Raw genomic sequence first — 19,315 nt, 5'->3', positions numbered from 1 at the left:
TCTTTGGGAAATGAGTCCTGGAGGCCATGCCCTTGGAAGCACCACCATCTATGTGTGTGTATTATCTGTGCTAATTTACTTCAGTACTGTGGTAAACCTTGGAAAATCATGTCATGTTCATAAGAGAACTCAGCTTTTCACTGCTGGTTGCTAATTTCTACATATGTAGGTGTCTTTATTTGAATTGTGAGGTCTGTCAATGAGCAGCTTCAGGACTTAATCATTTTTATTCCTTCTTTGTAGTATATTGCTGAAAGCTGATGCTGTCCATCCCTCTAGCAGCAAGGAGCTTGGTAGGAGACAGGTACAGATAACCTTCCAGATCACCAAGGAATTTCCATTAGAGCACTCTTAGCAAGCAGCTGAAACCAGATGAGTTTATTGGCTGCTGCTGTGAGCTGCTAAAGAGGTAAAGTAATGTGTTGCTGGAGATTTTGGTCTCCTCAGGGCTGAGCCCCTTGGGATACTCCCTCAAAGGGGAGTTTCCCTTATCTCAGTTCTGTTTCAGGAACAATTCTCCAAAGACTCGTTTACTTCTTGTTTCTCATGTTTATTAATATATATCAAAAGACTTGGCAGGTCTTCCCCAGACTTTCTGCTCAAGTTCAGCCCACCATTGCCTGGCTCAGATTGGCTTGAAAGGCACAAAATGGCCTGAACAGTACAGCTTTTTTATCTTTATACTTATTCTAACCCAATTAACTATAGACACATGAATTATTTTCCTTAGTGACCCAATGACCCAACACCTCTGTGCTGCACTGTGGCATTTTCTATCCAATCACCTATCACTACCCAAAAATCTCTAGAAGAAGAAGATGAAGAAGAAAAGAAGGAAGAGACAACACCCTAAACCCTCCATCTTAATACACAATAATTTCAGGATAAGTGCAAGTCAGAGAGGGAAGATGTACTGGTACAAGCCTGTTTTTTTTTTATTCTGTTTAAAGGGAGGAACATGGTAACACTAAAAGCTTTTGTGTGATTTATTGGCTGGTGCCAAGTCATCCTAAATGGAAAGGATTAAATTCGTGCCTTCATGTTTCCCTTGTGATTTTGGGTAGCAAAGTACATGTTACAAGGCTCCTGCAAGGCCTTAGTTTGTACTGGAGACTGACAGATAAAATTCCAACCACATGGTGCACAGTTACTCTCATCTCTTGCTCCTTCCTTGCTTAGCTCAAGGATGAAGTGTCAGGTAGCTGAGCTGATAGAGTTCAGGTCCCCATGTATGTGTGGCTTCACTGGTGCTGCTGCAGTCAGGAGGATGAAATACTGTGCTGGGAATTGTTTGTAGAGTAGGGCCCAAGGCTGCCCAGAGAGCTGGGGGCTGTGCAGAACAGAGGAGCTCTTGGCACTGAGCTTCAAGTCTTACCCAGCCAAGTGTGCTGCCACCTCCACTGCACTGCTGGTATGGTCCCTTGCTATGTGCTTGTCCTAAACAATGTGTCTCAGTGAGGTCAGAGCGGTTTTTTGCTGCTTAAAATTGCTTTTCAGGAGACCACAAACTGCTTTGTGGTTTGGGGAACCTGAGTTCAGCTCTCACTGTGTAAGGGTATGAGAAGTCTGTGGTTTTCATATCTCTTAATGGTACGTACCATTAACAAGGCAAGCATGTGCAAGTAAGGAGATAAGAATTGATCTGGAAAAAATACATTTACAGAGTAGACTTCCCCAAAGTGCACTGTTGCAGGTGAATAGGTAAATAAAAGCTTTCCAGTTTCAAGGAGAGCTGAATGGAGCAGTGAATGTGATGATGATGAATCACACCAAGTGGCTTTTTTGCCAACTAGCAACAGACACATAAATACACATAAGGGCTTTTACTGGAGCAGGAAAATTGTTTTTACCATATCTCATAAGCCACTACCCTTCATGGGTTCTTTAGATGCAGTGTCTAATCATACACTCATTGAAAAAATGAACTCAGTGAAGCTACAAAGCACTGGCTTGCAAAAACAAGTAAATTGAGTCCAAATTTAACCCCATTCTAGCAAATTTGCAGCTACTTTGCTATTTTAAATAAAAATTTGTTAAATCACAGAACCCTGCATCGTTCAGCCTTCCTCAAGATGTATGTCCTGGTTTGGAGAGTTACTCACCCTTTCTTTTAATCTTTTAAAAATACATTTGGCAGTTTGAAATGTATCCTAATTGTACAGCCATGCTATGTAATTGTCTGGTTTGGGTTTTGAGCTGACCTCTCTCAATGAAATGAGTAGTTGTGAGAGCACCAGAACTGGCAAAACCTGCATTCTTGCAGATTCTTGTCTCATGGTTGGCTGTAAACTTGGAATGAATTCTTTCCCAGGTACAGAGACATTTGTGTTGTTTTCTGCTCCTTCTTGGGATTTCTGTGATACTGAATAACATACAAGGCATGCTGCAGCATGTGCTTTCCTTCCATCATGACCCTCAGAGTCATGTTCTATCTTAATGGTTCTTTATGTTCACAAAAGTTGCAGGAATGTGTGTTATCTTTTAGAGTTCTGTGTGGTCAGTCAGTTCAATCAAGAGTTATTGAATGGGTGAGAGATAAGAAGGAAGAGGAACTTAGATTAGGAAACAAGGCTAAAGCAGTAGGCTGCACCTATAGAACACTGCCTCAGCTCTGGATCTGTAAGGTATTATGTGTATTAAATGCTACTCAAAATCTGGATTAACTATACTGTTAATATCATAGGAATATCTATTGCACTGAGCTGTCTACAACTGCTGCAATGTTCATTAGTCGCAGCAAAAGAAGAAAGTGATTAGCTAACTAAATTTTAAAACTGGGGAAGGAAACACTCTACATGACTCAGCACATAGAAAAATAGTGTGCTTTTTTTCTCAGGTGTTCCTCTGGGTGGGCTTCTTTTAATAATAAAACAGGAACATCAGTGAAAGATTAAATGGGAATTGAATCAAAAAGGTCAAAGCGGAGGAAACAAGGATAATGCTTTTTATCTTCATGGAGGATTTTGGAAAATGCACACAGGAATAGTTCTTTTAATAGAGAGAAGCTGTATAACTTACTGACTTTAGTGTGTGTTGTGTTCTTTCCAAGGTACAGAGAATCTGTACAAGCTTGCATAATCATCTTGGCTTCAGTCACAAACCCATCTAGTTTCTGTAAGTCAGAGCCTTGCCAGTTCATCAGCTGCACCTGAGACTTGCTTAAATGCAGGATGCCTCTCAATGCCAGCAGCTTGGTGAGCAATCTAGATAGTCCAGATGGAAACAATGGGAAACAGAAGCAGATAGAAGCATTACAGACACATAAAAACTCCTCACTTCTTTCCATTTGTTATTTTCTGACTCATAATGCACCAAAATAAAAGGACATTCCATAATATTTTGGATTTAAGTATTATGGACCTTAAGGACACCACAGCACTGGCTTCTTCTTATCTTTTTTCTGGTTTGAGGAATAGCTGGATAAAGATTAAACAGCATCTTTTTCATTAGAAAAAACAGAGCAGACACACAAAAACCCCAAGTCCTGTAGACCCAGCTGCAACTGCCAGAGCCACATGTCATAACACACTGACACACAGGGTTGTGAGAACATTTCTCTGTTCTTCACAGCAAGACTATGTGGATCATGGAAATAAAGGGTTGATACATGTTCGAGACCATGATCCAGCAAAGTATTTTGAATGCCTTCTATTCCAGAGCCTGACTATGATCTGCTTCTTGGGATTGTTCCTTTCTTTGGTGTGGTTTTCATTCTCTGCCCTGAGACACAAAGAGAAAGGTCGAGGAAGAATCCATGTGGTCTGTCACAGCCAAAGCTCATGGCAAACTGCTTCCTTGGCTAAAACCTGCCAGTGCTACACCTAGTGAGAGCTGGTTGTGCCACTGATGAAAATTATGCAGGTCTGGAGTTCCTACAGTACATTTTGTGAAAGAATAATCAGGGTGGTGCAGCTGCAAAGCTCTGGTAAGTTGTTTTACCTTGGGACACATTGGTATTGATATTAACGTGGAGATCAGTGTGAGTTTCCAGTTTAAAAATAGAGCATTTCTTTGTAGGCCCAACTGATAGTTTATTGTGTTTTTCTTGACAAGGATATTGGAGAAACAGCCTGGGAAAATGCTTCAAAATCTTTCTTGTATTATGTCTTTTTGCAGCCAGCAAGGATGAGCCTGCCAGACTTCTTTCTACTTAATCTGGATTTCTGTGCTACTTCCTCATTTTTTATTGTACACATGTAGACTATGAAATAGGATAAAAGGGTGATGTAATTTCTGCAGGCTGTCCAGGAAAAAAAAAATAAAAAATATCTGGAACATGAATTAGGTGAGAAAATAGGAAGGGAAACAAGAAGATTAGAATTGCACATGGGGGCTAAAGGGCAGTTGGGAAGGTACAGAGAACATGAAAGTGATCTGCAGAGGGATGAATCCTCCCCTCTAAATGCTGCTGTGTTCTGCTTTGTCCTGCTCCTACAGCCTCCACATGTCTGTGCAGCCACCACATTCCTTTGCCACAGGGGAAGATTTATGGCAAGGTCTAGGTAACAGAATTCTTTGTTAACCTCTCCTGGGTTTAAAGTATGCAGGAATTTTTTTCTGTAAAAATCCTTTCAGTGGTTATTGGCAGAATCTGGGTAAAATTTCTCTCTGCTAGGATTTCATTATCAATTATGTTAACCAAGAAATGACAACACTTCAAAAAATAAAAATAAAAAATGCAAACCCACCGTTTTTTGCTGCTTGTGAGCAGGTAGCAAACATGTAGCACATATATGTGTGCTTTTATTACATTCACATGTTGCTATATCTAAGTGCAAGGCATTTCCAGGAAATGAACAACTGCTGGAAAGGATTGTGGATACAGGAGACAGCCCAACAGATGACCCAAACTGGCTGCAAGTCCTTGGGAGGTGCTCAGTGCTGAGACTTACTGTCATAAATTGGAATGAAAAGCACATGAGCTGACGTGTCTGTGTGCAGGAGATACAGACATTATTGCCATTGTGGGCAATTAAGTTAATTAAGTTATTGACTCCTCCCTCTGCATCTCCTTCATTATGTGCTGCCAGCAGTAGGAACACTACAGCTGGCCAAATGACTGATAGGAAGGGTTTACTCTAGATCCATTATATTTGTGGATCACAAGCTTTTAACAGTTTGGATTTAATTAAAGAAAAATTATAAAATCCAAGTTTAAATTGAGTGCAGATTGTGTAGGGATTTGTGTCATTTCAGCTCAGTTGTTTTAAAGATCATTTTACCAAACCACCCAGGTGCATACACAGCTTTGGCCATACACACATATGGAGTACATACAACTAAGGCTTGCCTGTTTGACTAAGCCTTAATCAAACAAACAGTTCCATTAGAGCAAAGTCTCAGCGCTGCAGAATTGAGCTTTAATAGCTATTGCACAATGAAAAGTTCTCTCTGATGTCAAAGCTGCTGGGTCTTTAGCTGCTGTGACATTTGGTATGTAGGTTTAAAAACCAAACAGCTGCCCACTGTGAGCAGTGCAATGCTATATTTCAATTTCTAAAGAAAAAGCTGGTTCTCAGAGGTGCTGAGCAGTTCTCTTTGATCTAAGACACCTGCATACTGTATTCAAGGGTAGAAATGGCAGAAATTCCTTTTCAAACTACTTTAAACCCAGAAAGCCCTAAAATCTGTTTTCCTAGTTCCTCTTTTGCCCCTGTCTGTTTTTCCTGTGAATCAATAATGAAGACATTACTCTCTAACATCAGGTGTGTCACAGTTACAGATGTATTTCTCAGACAACAAGGGGATTTAGCTTTGCTTCTATTTTATTTCCCTGACTGAGAATTTACAAGAATACAACAGCCCACATAAAAAATGCTTTTTACTCACACCAGTTGGTTAAATTTGCCAGGTACTAAGTCGAGTAGGAACTTGTTAGCTTTCATTACAGCACTTGGAAAAAATGTCGTCATCCACTAAGTAGAGCACAGCCTCCCCTCCAGCCCCAGCACGCCTTGAGTTTGATTCTCCTCTGATTAATGTGTCTTTATCTTGCTTAGCTTCACACTGCAGATTGCTTTTATTGGTGATGAAAGGATGGAGAGAACCCAAGCTGAGTGGCAGACATTGAGATGAGTGTGCAGGTAGCAAAATTGTTCTACTGAGTAATGTTAATCACACTAAGGCATAACTATAAATTGTGTGATGTACATTGCTATACACCAGAAAGTACAAGTAGCATCTGAAACAAGGAAATGGTCTTGGTTTTGTTCAAGGTAAAAGAAATAAATGACAGTATTTCCAATTCAAGCAGTTGATGAGTTATTCCAAGTCACGAGATGAAAACTGTCCTATAGTTAGGGCATATTAGAAAAGACACTGTCCCAGGCAGTTGTCTTCCCTTAGTAACAAAGCTTTAAAAATTTTCTTGTTTCCCATATCTCTGCTTGCAAAGGTACAAAAGAAATACTTACTTTAGCTTTTGCAAATATCTTGTTGTGGTATAAACCTGTGCAAATGTCATTAACTTGATTTATCCTGTATGGAAAGGGAATAAAGTAAAAGCCCTGCTTACTAATTTGTGTACCATATAGCAATCAGACATCTTTAGAGGGGCTCTTCTGAAATATATCTGACTTTGGGAAGAAAAATATGATCACAGGAATGGAGTTTGTAGTATGCATGGACTCACACCCATAAGAATATGCAAACCCAGTGCCAAATGCCTTCACCTAAATACCCAAGACATTACTAATTTGATAAGAGTCCTTTTCCTATTTTTACTTGCCTAATAGCAGTTTCTCAATCTATCTGTACTCTATTCCCACGAAGAGCAATTTTAGTGGCACAGAACATGTCTGCAAAGGAAAATGAAGGTGTAGTTGCAGCGCAGGTAGGTGAAGGCACACAAGAATGGATGGTCAGAGCAGTAAACATGTGGAAAATGGACTGGCAACCAGCCCACATGTACAGCTGGGTGAGTATTTGGCATAAACTGCAGAGAATCCTCTTGCTTATGGCAGTAGATAACAGGAAAAATGCATGCTGGGGCTTCAAATAATGTTGAAAGGTTTGGAAAAACTGCTAGATTAGGTACTGAGCAGGATCCAGAGTCTTCTCTCTAGGAGAACAGGTAAGTACAGTAAATGCAAATCAAGACTCTATTCCTCAGACCGGGTATGCCTGAAGATTCACACAGAAAATCTGAATTTTTCTACCTGCTGCTGTGTCTGTCTGAGCAAATGTGCCTGTTGTCTTTCTTCCTGACCTGTGGACACCTGCTGTGCACTGCTGTGGCACTGGGTGCTGCCACTTGAGGATGCTGAATGTGCTTGCCTGGCCCACTCCTCTCAGCAGTGTCAGAGTCCTCACATCTCTGACTCACAGGCTCTGGGAAATGTTCATTTCATGGAGATCTGTACTTTGGGGAGAAAGGGTGGAAAGAGAGGTAGTTATCAAGTTATCATCCAGTTGTGAGGAGCCTTTTCTAGAACAAGCCAGAAAGCTTCCCCAGGTGCCTGCACGTGTTATTCTGGGCATAAAAGCCTCACAATACCTTGTTAATATGTTTGATTTTTTAGGTGTTTTACACCTTCCATAGCTTGTTACTTTGTTTTGAAACAACATACTCAAGTCTGAAAAGATACAACTGGAAAAGTCAAACTCACTGATGCTCTGTGGTGCCTCTGGCACTCTGAACAGTGCTAATGCATCATCATTTTCCAGTGTCTTGGACCTCTGCCCAGGAAGGGGGAGTAAAGCTGGAGAGGCTAAAAAGGTTACACACAGCAATTGAATTGAATGATAAATGGGAATACATTCTTAGGCACAAAATTGTTCAGTCTTCTCTGTGTTGTTTTCTACCAGGAGAGACTTACCTGGAAAATAACTTCAGGTAAAACAGGAAAAAAAATTCTGCATGTTTTCTTTTCTTTGGAGGGAGAGTGTGAGTGTGGTGGTTTTCTCTTTCTTTACATGGATGTATTCCACAAATGTTTCTTCACTACATATTTTCAGCTGGTGAAAATTATTTTTCCTCTGAGTCTGAAAATATTTCAAGTAGACCCTGAATTAAAACTATGAGGAAATCACCACTGCAAAACTGGAATTTTAAAACTAATGTTTTTGCAAAGAAGAAAAATATGTGTTTGTGCCCTTTGGCTGATCTGTAACTGCAGCATGGTATTTTCAGCATTCCTTTTTTGAACATGCAAAATATTTTCCAACCTCTCATCCTGTTTTTTTAGGAACTGTGCCAGACTGCATGCAACTTCTGAAACCAAGGCAGTAGCAGTGTGGCACTATAAAACTTGCATAGTCTATTTTATTGAAATATATAATGCCAAGATGATGCATCCTGAATACACAGGAAAGTGGAGTAAATTAAGCAGAGCTGGTGATAAACATGTTGATCTCACTGTCTGAAGACCCACTGCTTTTAATCTTACTCTTTCTCTTGGTCCAGGTGTCTTACGTGCTTAAAGATTTGTTCCTGACTCATGTTTCTCAGCTGACCTATGACCTTGGTTTGGAAAAGACCCAAACCAACCCAAACAACTTGGGGAAGATTTTAATCTTAAACTCAAGCTGTGAGTATACCCTTATTTCTGTACCTTTAGGGGGATTGTGCCTGGTTTTATGGCTGGGGCTGGCTGTCCTAGCAGAGAATGTTATGGGTGCACATCCTGCAGTGGTGCATTCACTGAGATCATGTAGCTCTTACCTTACTTGATAAATAATAATACTCTGAGAACTGCTATACTGACCAAGACCAAACAAAAAAATTTATGTGTGTGAGGAGACTGTAATAACTGAGTTCAGTACCTCTGTGACAACCAAGGAAGTTCACATGGCAGTGGAACTGCTCCTTCTGCTAGCAACTGGTTAAATGGGTGAGGGTTTTTACTGCCATCTGCTGCACAAATGCTTCAAGCCAGAGGGAAATAAAAATGCAGTCTCTTGGTTCTCAAATAAATGAAATTGCTTCTGAAAAGAGAGATAAAGTAGAGCTTGATGTCTCTCTACATCTAATAATCCCTTTATTTATCTTCTTTTCTAATTCAGAAAGAATTTGGGTCTTTTATTTCCTTCCTGTGCTGAGAGTAGAATCATCAGGTTTGATCAAGGTAATTGTTATCCCTTCACTCTTCACATTTTCCATCAACATAATTTTTCCACATATCTATGTATACACAGATAATATTTTTTGATTGCTGTTTTCCTATTTTTCTTCATTTTATCTTGTACAAATATAAATCACAGTCCTTTTTGACAACTTTAATTGTCTGTTAATTATATTCCATTAGATTCAACGCTTTCAGATCCAGAAATCTTTACAAAAGTTAGTCTTTAGTTATTGGAATCCAGTTGGAATAATGGGAATCCATTGGATTAATGGACCATTTCATTGTTTAACAATAAATCCAAAAAAGAAAACAAAGGAGCTTCCTTGCACTAGTACTTTCTTCATTTTTAAAAGCCCTTTCCTACACATTCATCCTACAAGCTTCAGTCTGGGTCTGTGGCAGTTACAAATGGTATTTAATAATATGAAAGAGCAGAGATGGGTTCATGATTTCAGGTCTGACCAGCCTTTTATCAGGGGAATACTAGTATTAATCACTCATTTTCTATCTTTCAAACCTTACATGTTCTTTGTTAAAAACATTTTTTTAATGGAAGGGTTACATTTAGGGGTGTGTCACTGCAGAGTTTGTCAATGAACTAGAAAAGCAAATGAGATCATCGTAGCAAAAAATAGTGTGATCAAAGTCCAGACCTACAAGCAGGAATAGCCATAATAATACCTGTTAAACATTGCTGAGCCCTCAGAATCCACAAAAGCATTTGCAGAAATGGAGGAGGATTGACAGAAGTGCTGAAGGTGTTTTCAAAATTCCTGGGTTTTTTTTGTTTTTTTCTCTATCCCAAGACTTATGTTTTAGGAAATGTTGATGAAGCCTCACAATTTGGAAATGTTTGATGTTTCCACAAACTGGTGACTGTCAGCAGCAGTGTGAGCATGTTGTACCTTTTGCTGGTGGGCTACACCACTGCAGAACAGCACAAAAGCTGCTGTGGTTCCCCAGCTCACATCATCACAGTGCTGTGTAAAAGCCAGTAAATGCTGTAGCACACAAGGGAAGAGCAAGATAACTGGGAAGATACACCAGCACTTTGTTTGAAAATCTTGTATTATTGAGCTTCTTGTGTTTGTCTTAGAGGCTCTAAAACCTTAAGGGACTCTTGATGGTGAGATTCCAGAACTCGGCCCAAGTGGAGGTGAGTGAACACAGCCCTGCCTGGCTGAGAGACTCGTTGTGTCACACCATTCTTTATCATCTGAATAAGGCATATCTCAACAAAAGCTAGGCAAGGAGGCAGACCAGGGAAGAGTCAGCTGGTTGAGTGCTAAACCAACCTTGTGGAGTTTTTTCCACCATGCCAGAGGGGTCTCCAGATTGACTTTTCTGGATGTGTTACATAAAGAAGATGGATTACAGCTGAGACTCTGTGCCTATACTTAGTCATTGATGGACAAGAATAGAAGAGAAGCATTGTCTTTTTGGAGGGGTCAGTTTTCTTTCCCATGGAAAAGGGCTGCTGTTACTGTCCACAGTCCTGTTGCCAGGAGTGGGGTTTCTGCCTCCAAAATTATGAGTGGAGCAGGATTCCTCCCAGACCAAATCCATCCCCACCTAGAAGTCAGACTGTCCTTGGAGTGCCAAACACCTCTGACAAACTGACATCAGGACAGAGCAGAGATAGTTTTCTTTCCCCTGGAAAAGGGCTGCTGATCATTTCCAAGGGACCATGGCTGGGAGTGGGATTCTGTCTCTGAAAACTACAAATGGAGCAGGATTGCTCCCAGACCCAAGTTGCCCCCACCTAGAATTCAGGCTGCCCTTGGAATGCCAAACACCTCAGAAGAACTGACATCAGGAACCTGATGGGGTCAGGTTTTTTCCCCAGTTAAAGTGCTACCATTGATGTCCACAGTGCTGTGTCCAGGACCAGGCTTTTGCCTCTGAAAATTACAAATGGAGCAGGATTCAGCCTGATCCTGATAGTAAAAGATTTTAAAATCATAAGAAATTCGGAGAATTAGAAAGAAAGTTAGGCTTGGCAAGCCCTGGGAAAGGTGTTAAAGGTAGGCCCTGGGAAATGTTAGGCCTTGTGCTTGCTAAGATCAGGTGAAACTGCACTGTGTAGTCAGTATATGATAAATGATATAATTGTTAGATATGATTAGATATAATTATTGTTTAAAGAATCATGAGAAACTATGTTAGGGGTTTGGGGGGATCATGAGAAATCCATGCTTGGGTAAAATCAATGCACACAATAGAACAATGTAAGTTTCATAATTAATATGAAAGTTATATAACGATAGAGTATAAAAACATGTTCAACTCACAACCTAGTTGGGTCAGATTTGGGTAGTGGTGGGAAGGTGCAGCTCTGTACTGACTTTTACTTCTAGAACCTTTATCTATAGGCACAGATGCTGGATGTCTGCAATGAAGATTTGAGAGTGAAAAGAGTGACAGCAGGTTTATCTGGAAAAGAAGATACAGAGCCTCAGTGCAATGTGCACAGCTCATTGCTGCTAAGAGAAGGGGGTACATTAAGAACATCTCCTGTCCCAACACTTCCTTTTGTGTGATCTCTAGCTGCCTGGACTCAGCAGAAAGTGTGTGAAAGTGATTGAGCTGCAGATAATGGGTTTCACAGGGAAGAGGGAAAGGCAGCAAATACCTTCTGTCTTGGCACATCTCTCAGTCTGAACTGCAGCTGGAAATGTTTTGCTGTAATGATGGGCTCTGGCACCTTGAGAAAATGTACTGATATCTACAGCTGAGAAGGAAAGTGTGAATCATTAGTGTGTTTTGTCTTGTTTACAGCCTGCAAAGGGACTATGAAAGCCAACACTGGCTTTTGTAGGACTTTTTTTTGCAAGCAGCTGCTGGATATTTTAGGGGGGTTTGGGATCTGCAAAACTGAGAGGGTAAGATGGTACACAGAGCTTGAGAGAAAGTGCATATCTCCAGGGAGAGGGATGAAGTTCAGTGCATGTGAGTTAAATGCTGAGCAGCTGATCACACAGAAAACATTCTAAAAGGATGAGAACGTGCTGCAATTGCCTTATTTTTACAGCTTATAAACTGCTCAGCTAACAATGAAACTATTCCTTTCCTTTCCCCACCTCATGTATGAGCACTTTCTGTCAGTCTCCAGGAGCCAGGATCCACAGTGGAGCTCTCCCCAACTCTATCCCCACACAAATGGGGCCGGGCCAGAATAGCGCTTGGCTTTTTCCTTGGCCCTGTCAGAGCTCATCAAAACAACCACACGATGGAACAAAACAACCACACGATGGAACAACCAGACGATGGAACAACCACACGATGGAACAACCACACGATGGTGCTGTCAGCTCGCAAAGGAAGGAAATGCACCAAGGCCAGCTCGAAACCACGGAATGCAGAGCCAAACTGAAAAATGTCCTTGCTCTCCAACCCATTGTTCCACCACAAAGAGATTCTGCTGATCTTCCCCTCCTAACTGCGTACTCTTCATTGCACCACACTCAAAGGGAAACGTGAACTCCTTTGCCCTCATAGAGCTTTTCACTCAGAGTCAGCTAAAAAACTTGAATATATCTGGCAAAAAACATCTTGCTGCCTACAACTTCAACTGCACCCATCAAACTACGAGCACACATCCTGCTATGGGCACTTGGTTCTCAGCTCTAGCTGAGTCCTAAGCTTTGTTTCACAGGGTCAAGATCCAAATGTAAAGGCACCTGAGACTGCCCACACACTAAAGCTACCAGGACAAAAAAACTCAACAGCTTGGTACCTGCATTCCCACTGAAAATTCAACAGCTGTAACCTAGAGAACTGCCTATTGGGAAAAGCCTTTAAATTCACTCAAACCATCCAAAGTGCCCATCCAAACTTGCTTTCTTTGCCAAAGAGAGGAACTAGAAGCCCGTATCCAAAGAAATGGCATTTCCTCTATCAAAATACAAAACACCCAGGGCCCAATCCACCTCTAGTATTGAATGCATCCAACAAATATGCCTGCACAAAAGGGGCCAGGACAGATATATCTTGCTGGACTATTCCTCGCCACAGAACCTTAACATCTGCTCCAACATCATTGGCATTATATCTTTTGCCTCCCAAGGAAAGGTACTCCAAGTCACTTGGCCTTGCCTTGCTTTCAGTATCGTTCCTAGTTTTTCCTAGTCTACCCTTGCTTTGCTTGGCTTGCCCATGTCTGCCTTGCCTGGCCCTACCTACAGCTTCCTTGCTTTGCTTTGCCTTGCCTGTCACTCCTTGCTTTGCACTCCATGCAGGCAAGGCAGTGCAGACCAAGTGTAGGCTGCTGTAGGCACGTCCAGGGGAGGTAGAGCAGTGAAGGGAAAGCAAATGGAGTGGTGAGAGAAGGCCCAGAAGTTATAAGCAAGGCTGGGAATAGGAAGGTAAGCCCAGAGATGGGTAGGCTGGGCAGAAACAGAAAGGCCCTGGAGGAAACCAGTAGACAGGTCAAGGGTGGGGTATGGTTGTGCATGAGAATGCAAGGCTAGGGAGGGTTAGAAGGCCAAGGCAAGGAAATTTGGGTTGCCAAAGCAAGGCAAGGCAGGTGAGAGGTACATTCAAGGATTGCTGGTACTTGAAAGCAGCCAGAACAGAATTCTCTGTCCAGCCTTGATCTTGTTATAGATAGTTAATGTGATGGATTGGCTCTCACAATTAAAGGATGAATATTGTGGATATGTTAGGAAAAGTTTTATTGATATATAATTATGTTATAGTGATTTGTTATTTAGACATCCTCTGTTCTCCCCATAGTCTCCTTCCCCATCCCTCTTGTACTGTTGCCACTGGATGGCCTCAGCAGTGGGAACACGTGAGGATGGGGCAGATGGGAGGAGGACAGGCCTGTTCATAGAGCCATGACAACACCTGACCTCCAATCAAGCTGTAAGAAAGTTGTCTCCAGCAATGGATGTTGAAAAAGAGCTGACAGACAGGTTTTGGGAATTTTTACACTGTGCAGTTTTTAACTGACACAACCCCAGGGCTATAAAAGGGGGAACAGCCACTTTTGTAGATGAGCACGTGGCAGATGCTCAGTGCTCCCAGAGCGGTGTCTCTTTCCTTATTCAGCCTTTCTGTTGTATTTTGTTAAGGTTTAAGAAAGCTTTGAAATTTTAAAAGGTGAGTCATTTCTTCCAGTCTCACATGGGCTGTCTGTAATTGTGCACCTAAAACACTTGTGCTGCCTGCTTTCCTTCATCTGCAAAAGAAATGACATTCTGGTCCTCATTACAAGCCCAGCTGAACAAGGATAAGGTTGTCAGACAATTAGTTATTGGCCAATGATTAACTTCTAATTTTAGCAAGGCCTCTCTATCTACCTTTAATTTTAGCAAGGCCCATCTATTTATTTTAATTAGCTTCAGCAAAGCTTATTTTTAATTAAGGCCTCGGCTTCTCTAAAATCTTAAATTCTTCAAAGTTTGTGTCTCAGATCCTCTCCAAACTACTTTGAAGCAACGTGGACAAGTGGTGTTTAAAAAGAGATCTTTAGGAGCCATGCATGCCTCCCTATAATACTCCTGTCTTGCCAGTTAAGAAAATCCATGAATGGACACCAGAAAGAAAGAAGAATTTTAAAGTGTTAGAAAGAAAAAAAAAAAAGGAATATTAACTGAAGCTCCTGGCCCAGCCCTTCCAGACAGGCAAAAAAAATACTGAATTTTATGTGGGTGTTAAACAGGACCACACTAAAAGGATTTTAGTATGGGAAGACAGGGGGACACTGCAGCCTCTTGCTTACTCTCCTAAGATGTTAGACCCAGTGTCCTGGAGGCTGGCCTCATTGTCTGCAGAATTGTGCAAACATGGCTTTAATGGTCACTAAAGCCCTCAAAGTGATGACAGAATGTTTTATTATTAAAATCTCACATCAAATTAAAGTTTTGTGAAGCAAAAAAAGCCTCTAAGTGAATGTGCAGTGCTCAGTTATTATAGTCTAAAGCTTATATAACGGAGCAGAAAGATCAGGGATCAAGAAGAGGGGAAGGGTTTAAGCCAGCCTCCTGTTTGAACAGACCTGGAAAGAGGGTGAGCAAGAAACCCATGACAGTGTTCAATGGTACTGTGGGGATGGGATGAAGTTCAGGATGGAAGGGGGGATGGAGTGGCTTGGGATCTTGGAGTGGGGCACTAGAGGGAGGGAAAGCAGGAGACACTTTTGGAAGGTGCCTGATGGTTGTAGGAATTTTGAGGCCCAGAAGTGTCTTCTGGGAGGTTGCAGTTAAATTGGGAAGGCTGAGGTAAAGGCCCTGAGCTGCAGAGGGAGGGAGGGAGGATTCCAGATCCAGTCTTACCAGCACCTAGAGCCTGAAATCTGGTGTTTACTGGCACCACCAGTGCCCAGATCCAGAAATTTCCCAGTGCTGGCACAGACCAAGTCCAGCAATTTGCTGGAATAGAAAGCCAAAATTGTTTTAGGAGGGAAGAGTGCTCGTAGCTTAATGAGTGTCTTCAGATTTGAATACCTGTGGGAAAACCTGTGCTAAACAAACCATAAAACTGGAGTTCAGGATTAACTGTAAAATCAGATAAAACACCCAGATCAGTAGCAGCAGACATGAAAAGAATGTGGCGAGGAATTCAGCTCAGGGGGATTCACTGATCATATCTCTCTGGAAAACAAGAGAACAAGGGCTACACAAAACTTTTGGCTGGTATGTGTTTTTAGAACTCTCTTGAGGGTTATCATTAACCAAGAACAAGAGATGTGTTTCACCAATCCAAAATAAATCAGTGCTATGAATGAAAAGCACTTTTGTGATAGAGCAGAACATCAAATTTTGGAGATATCTTCCTCCTCCTTGTACATGCCTTGTTTGTAGATGACTCTTCTGTTGTCTTCACTTCCCTTTCTGCAGCTAAAATAAAACAAATTTATTAAATAATTGTAATGCCAATGAAGGAAAGGCATGATTAGTTACTTAAAGTTGTCCATTATGCATGTATGAGATTATTTTCCTCTGTACTAGTGCAAATGTGACAGTAGCTTATTGTTTCAAATATTTCAGAGCACATTTTGTATGCAAGTTCAATGCTGAATGCAAAAGGAATCAGGCACAGGAAAATTTTTAATCTTAGATTTTTTTTCCAGGATTTGGCTTTGTTGGCAAACAGTGGCTTAATAATCTTTTGGCAGTACCTATTTCTTCCTCTAAAATGTTTCAACATTTGGGAGAGGTTTTCCTAAAATTCTATTCTCCTTGTTTCACTTACTGTTCCAGGAAAAAATGGAAGGATCCAAAAAGCAATTAGGAGCAGTAGTGCTAGCAAAAAGAACAAGCAAAGAACAAATGGCATTTGAGATATAGAAAAACTGGGAAAGTCTGTTATTGACCCAGCCTGATATCACACAGGGGAAATCATGTCTACAGTAATAAAAAAAAATCATGGTTTATAGGAAGAGATCATGCATTATAAAAGATAAAAGATAAATCCTTATCACTATAAAAAATGTGCAAAGTTTTGGACAAGCAAGCATTTTGCTGTGTCAGAGGAAAGACATGATTTGGTTTTAGTTGTGATGTGATAGCCAGACATCTTACCTTTTCTTCTTCAGTAGCCAGAAGGCTATTGCAAGAATGATGAGAACTCCCAGAATGCAGCCTATCACAACAGAAACCACAAAACCTGGGAAAAGTGGGAAAACAGGCACAACTGTAAATATCATTGAGTGGAGAAGGTGAGTCTCAAATAACATTTGAACTCTGCATCTGCAACCTTTCTGCAGCCTGGTTACACCACTCTGTGGCTGTGAATGGGTGACTTTGCACAGATGTTCCCTGGAATGTCCCAATCCCACAGCTGGATCCACAGTTCACTCTGCTGTGACATGAGGCAAGTGCTGAAGTCACAGTGGAGGCACCAGCACAGCAGCTCATAGCAGGAGCGTGATTTTTATGCTATAATAAATTAGATATCATAAGCAAACACATAGAATTAAACCCAGGAAATCAAGGATATTAAATTCAATGTCTTTTGTTTTCTCAAAGAGAACACCACTGAATGTGGACAGCTGAAGAAGGTAAAAATTAATTCACTATATTGGTGTGAAGAACTGAGTGATCTCTCGTTTGCATAAAGATTTAAAGATTATCATAATGCTATATTTGTGAGCTTCATGTAGATTTTTGGCAATGGAAGTATTTTTTTATTTATTTTGGCCTCCACAAGGATTCTGGAGGTGAGCTCCTTTTTCTTAACTGCATTTTCTTAATTTACACATTGTTTTTTATATTTTATCAAATGATTGTTTCTCTCTAAGCAACATCAGAGCTCTTTCAGAGAAAAACTGACAGGTTTGATGTACTCCATCTAAATATTTTCTCCTGTTAAATCAGCTGTTGATAAAACATGAATGTAAAACGTGGAGTTCAACTGCATTTATTTTTTATGGACCCATAAATTTGAAGTCCAGCTGAATGGAAGAAGCTGAAGAAGAAGAATAGAAGAATCCATGGAATTGAAGAAGAGCTGCTTTACAAAAGGTGGGTGTTGTTATAGTAAAGATGTGTCAAATGCACACAGAAATACAACACCAAAGAGATAACTGTAGAAAAGGAGCTTGTAGTTTGAAGAGGAAAGGTAGAGAGCAGTTCTGCCTGATGAGAGTATCTTAGAAAATTCAGTTAGTATTTCAGTGTGGTACCCTATCAAAACTAGACATGAGTTCCTGTTTAAATCATGGGCAGTGGCAAATTCCAGCTGCATGTATGTGAATGTGATTTTATTGGAATAAATAAAATACACAAAATATATTACAAACACATGGGAATTTTGCTGTGAAATCCTTAAAGATTAGAGGCTTTTTGAAATGTAGTTCTTACAAATAGTGAGCCTGAATTTAGATATTCATTACTGGCATCAAAAATGTGGATAACTGAACACCTCAGTCATTTCCAATTTTAATACAAGAACACAGGCCAGTGACCCCATCTTGTGTCTGTGCTCAGGTGAAGGTGGCAGCTCTCAGGCTTGTCAGTGATAAGGTAGAAAAGTGACTCTGAAAACCTGCTTAGTAGGGGCCTAGGTGTGCACAACAGGATTTCTTTTACAAATTTCAGTGGTTGCCTGGCCCAATCCTTAACTCTGTGCATGGTCTCTCCTTCCATTCTTGATAGGTGTGCTCTGTTCCTATTTGAGGTGCAGGTGTACTCTGACAGGAGCCTCTTTTTCTTCTTTTTTTTTTTTTTTATTTTGTTTCCTTTTTTTGCCCTTTCAGGTGAGGGGCTGCACCTGTGAGGGAGCTTTTGTGACTGCAACAAGTGGAATGTGAAATTACAGGGGCAATGAATACCCTTTTTGAAATGGGTTGAACATTTTTTCTGTGGTTCACTGATAGAGTCAATGAGCTTTTGTAATTAAAAGTACTTATACTGAATGGGGTTTCTAAAAAAGCAGCACTGAGCAATGTCTTTCATAGCCATAGGGACCAGTTCTGGGGTGTGAACAGCAGGATGGGCAATAACCCCTACAGTTTAACTCTGCTAAGTTATGCCAGCTTTAAACATACATTGAAAATGCTTTTATGGCTGGCGTAATCTCTGCATGGGAGCCAATAATGTGGCTTAGCAGAGGAAGAAACAAATGTTATTATTTGGTTTGGCTCTGGTTCACAACAACAATTTCGAGAAAGTCACATCTGGGTCAAATTTCCCCCCATAAATGGAAATAATAATGCTTACACTATTTCTGTGAAGTGTTTGGAGATTCCTGGATGAAAATTATAGTGTCTGATTTTCAGTCACTGGGATCATGGGTTGTAACTCTCTACTATTAAGTACTGAGTGTGATTTATAGAGAAAATATAGTCAGGTGCTGAAAGGTCAGCTTAAGAAACAGATGGGAAACTGCATTTCTCATTTCTGACTGACCACTTGAACTCAGCAGATCAATGGCTCATAGATGTGGTTAGGAATTGACAATATACCCTTGCCAAACCCACCAGGTAGTGAATTTGATAAACAGAGGATGAGAGTAGAAAATGTAAAAGTTGGATTGCTAGGATTCCATGGAGCACCTGTCATAATCACAAGGAAGCTGCTCACTCTGGAATTTCACTTTCTGCAGAGGCATTGCTATAGTAGATTGTTCATACAGGGATTTAAGCCCTGCAGAAGAAGCCTTAGTCTCAGAAATGTGGAAGCTGTATTGCAAATTCTGCTGGTTGAAATCATAGCACATAATCTGACTTGAGCAGAGATTTGAAGAGGATTATTAAAATAACTATTCTGGACCCAACTAGTTCTCTAGTCAGCAGCCAGAGTTTG

The 19,315-nt window shown here is 40.8% G+C and overlaps 1 protein-coding gene and 1 long non-coding RNA gene across 2 annotated transcripts in view; one reads left to right on the top strand and one right to left on the bottom strand.

The window, feature by feature from the left end:
- Nucleotides 1–7,855: 7,855 nt before the first annotated feature.
- Nucleotides 7,856–11,620, top strand: LOC117244916. Its single transcript, XR_004498875.1, has 4 exons — nt 7,856–8,528; nt 9,004–9,065; nt 10,162–10,221; nt 11,438–11,620. It is a non-coding gene; the product is annotated as an uncharacterized LOC117244916 (long non-coding RNA).
- The window catches only part of CA12 (carbonic anhydrase 12), a 27,588-nt gene continuing 17,474 nt past the window's right edge, over nt 9,202–19,315 (bottom strand). Inside the window, exons 9-10 of the mRNA XM_015638524.3 lie at nt 16,592–16,676; nt 9,202–15,907 (exon numbers count right to left, since the gene is read on the bottom strand). Of these exons, the coding sequence (XP_015494010.1) occupies nt 15,823–15,907; nt 16,592–16,676 (170 nt within the window). The 3' untranslated portion in view covers nt 9,202–15,822. The remainder of the gene's footprint in view (nt 15,908–16,591; nt 16,677–19,315) is intronic.

The sequence above is a fragment of the Parus major genome, chromosome 10 (assembly GCF_001522545.3).
Source record: "Parus major isolate Abel chromosome 10, Parus_major1.1, whole genome shotgun sequence".
NCBI classification, from domain to species: Eukaryota; Metazoa; Chordata; class Aves; order Passeriformes; family Paridae; genus Parus; species Parus major.
Note: the sequence above shows the minus strand (reverse complement) of the source record. Positions and strands in the feature narration are given on the sequence as shown.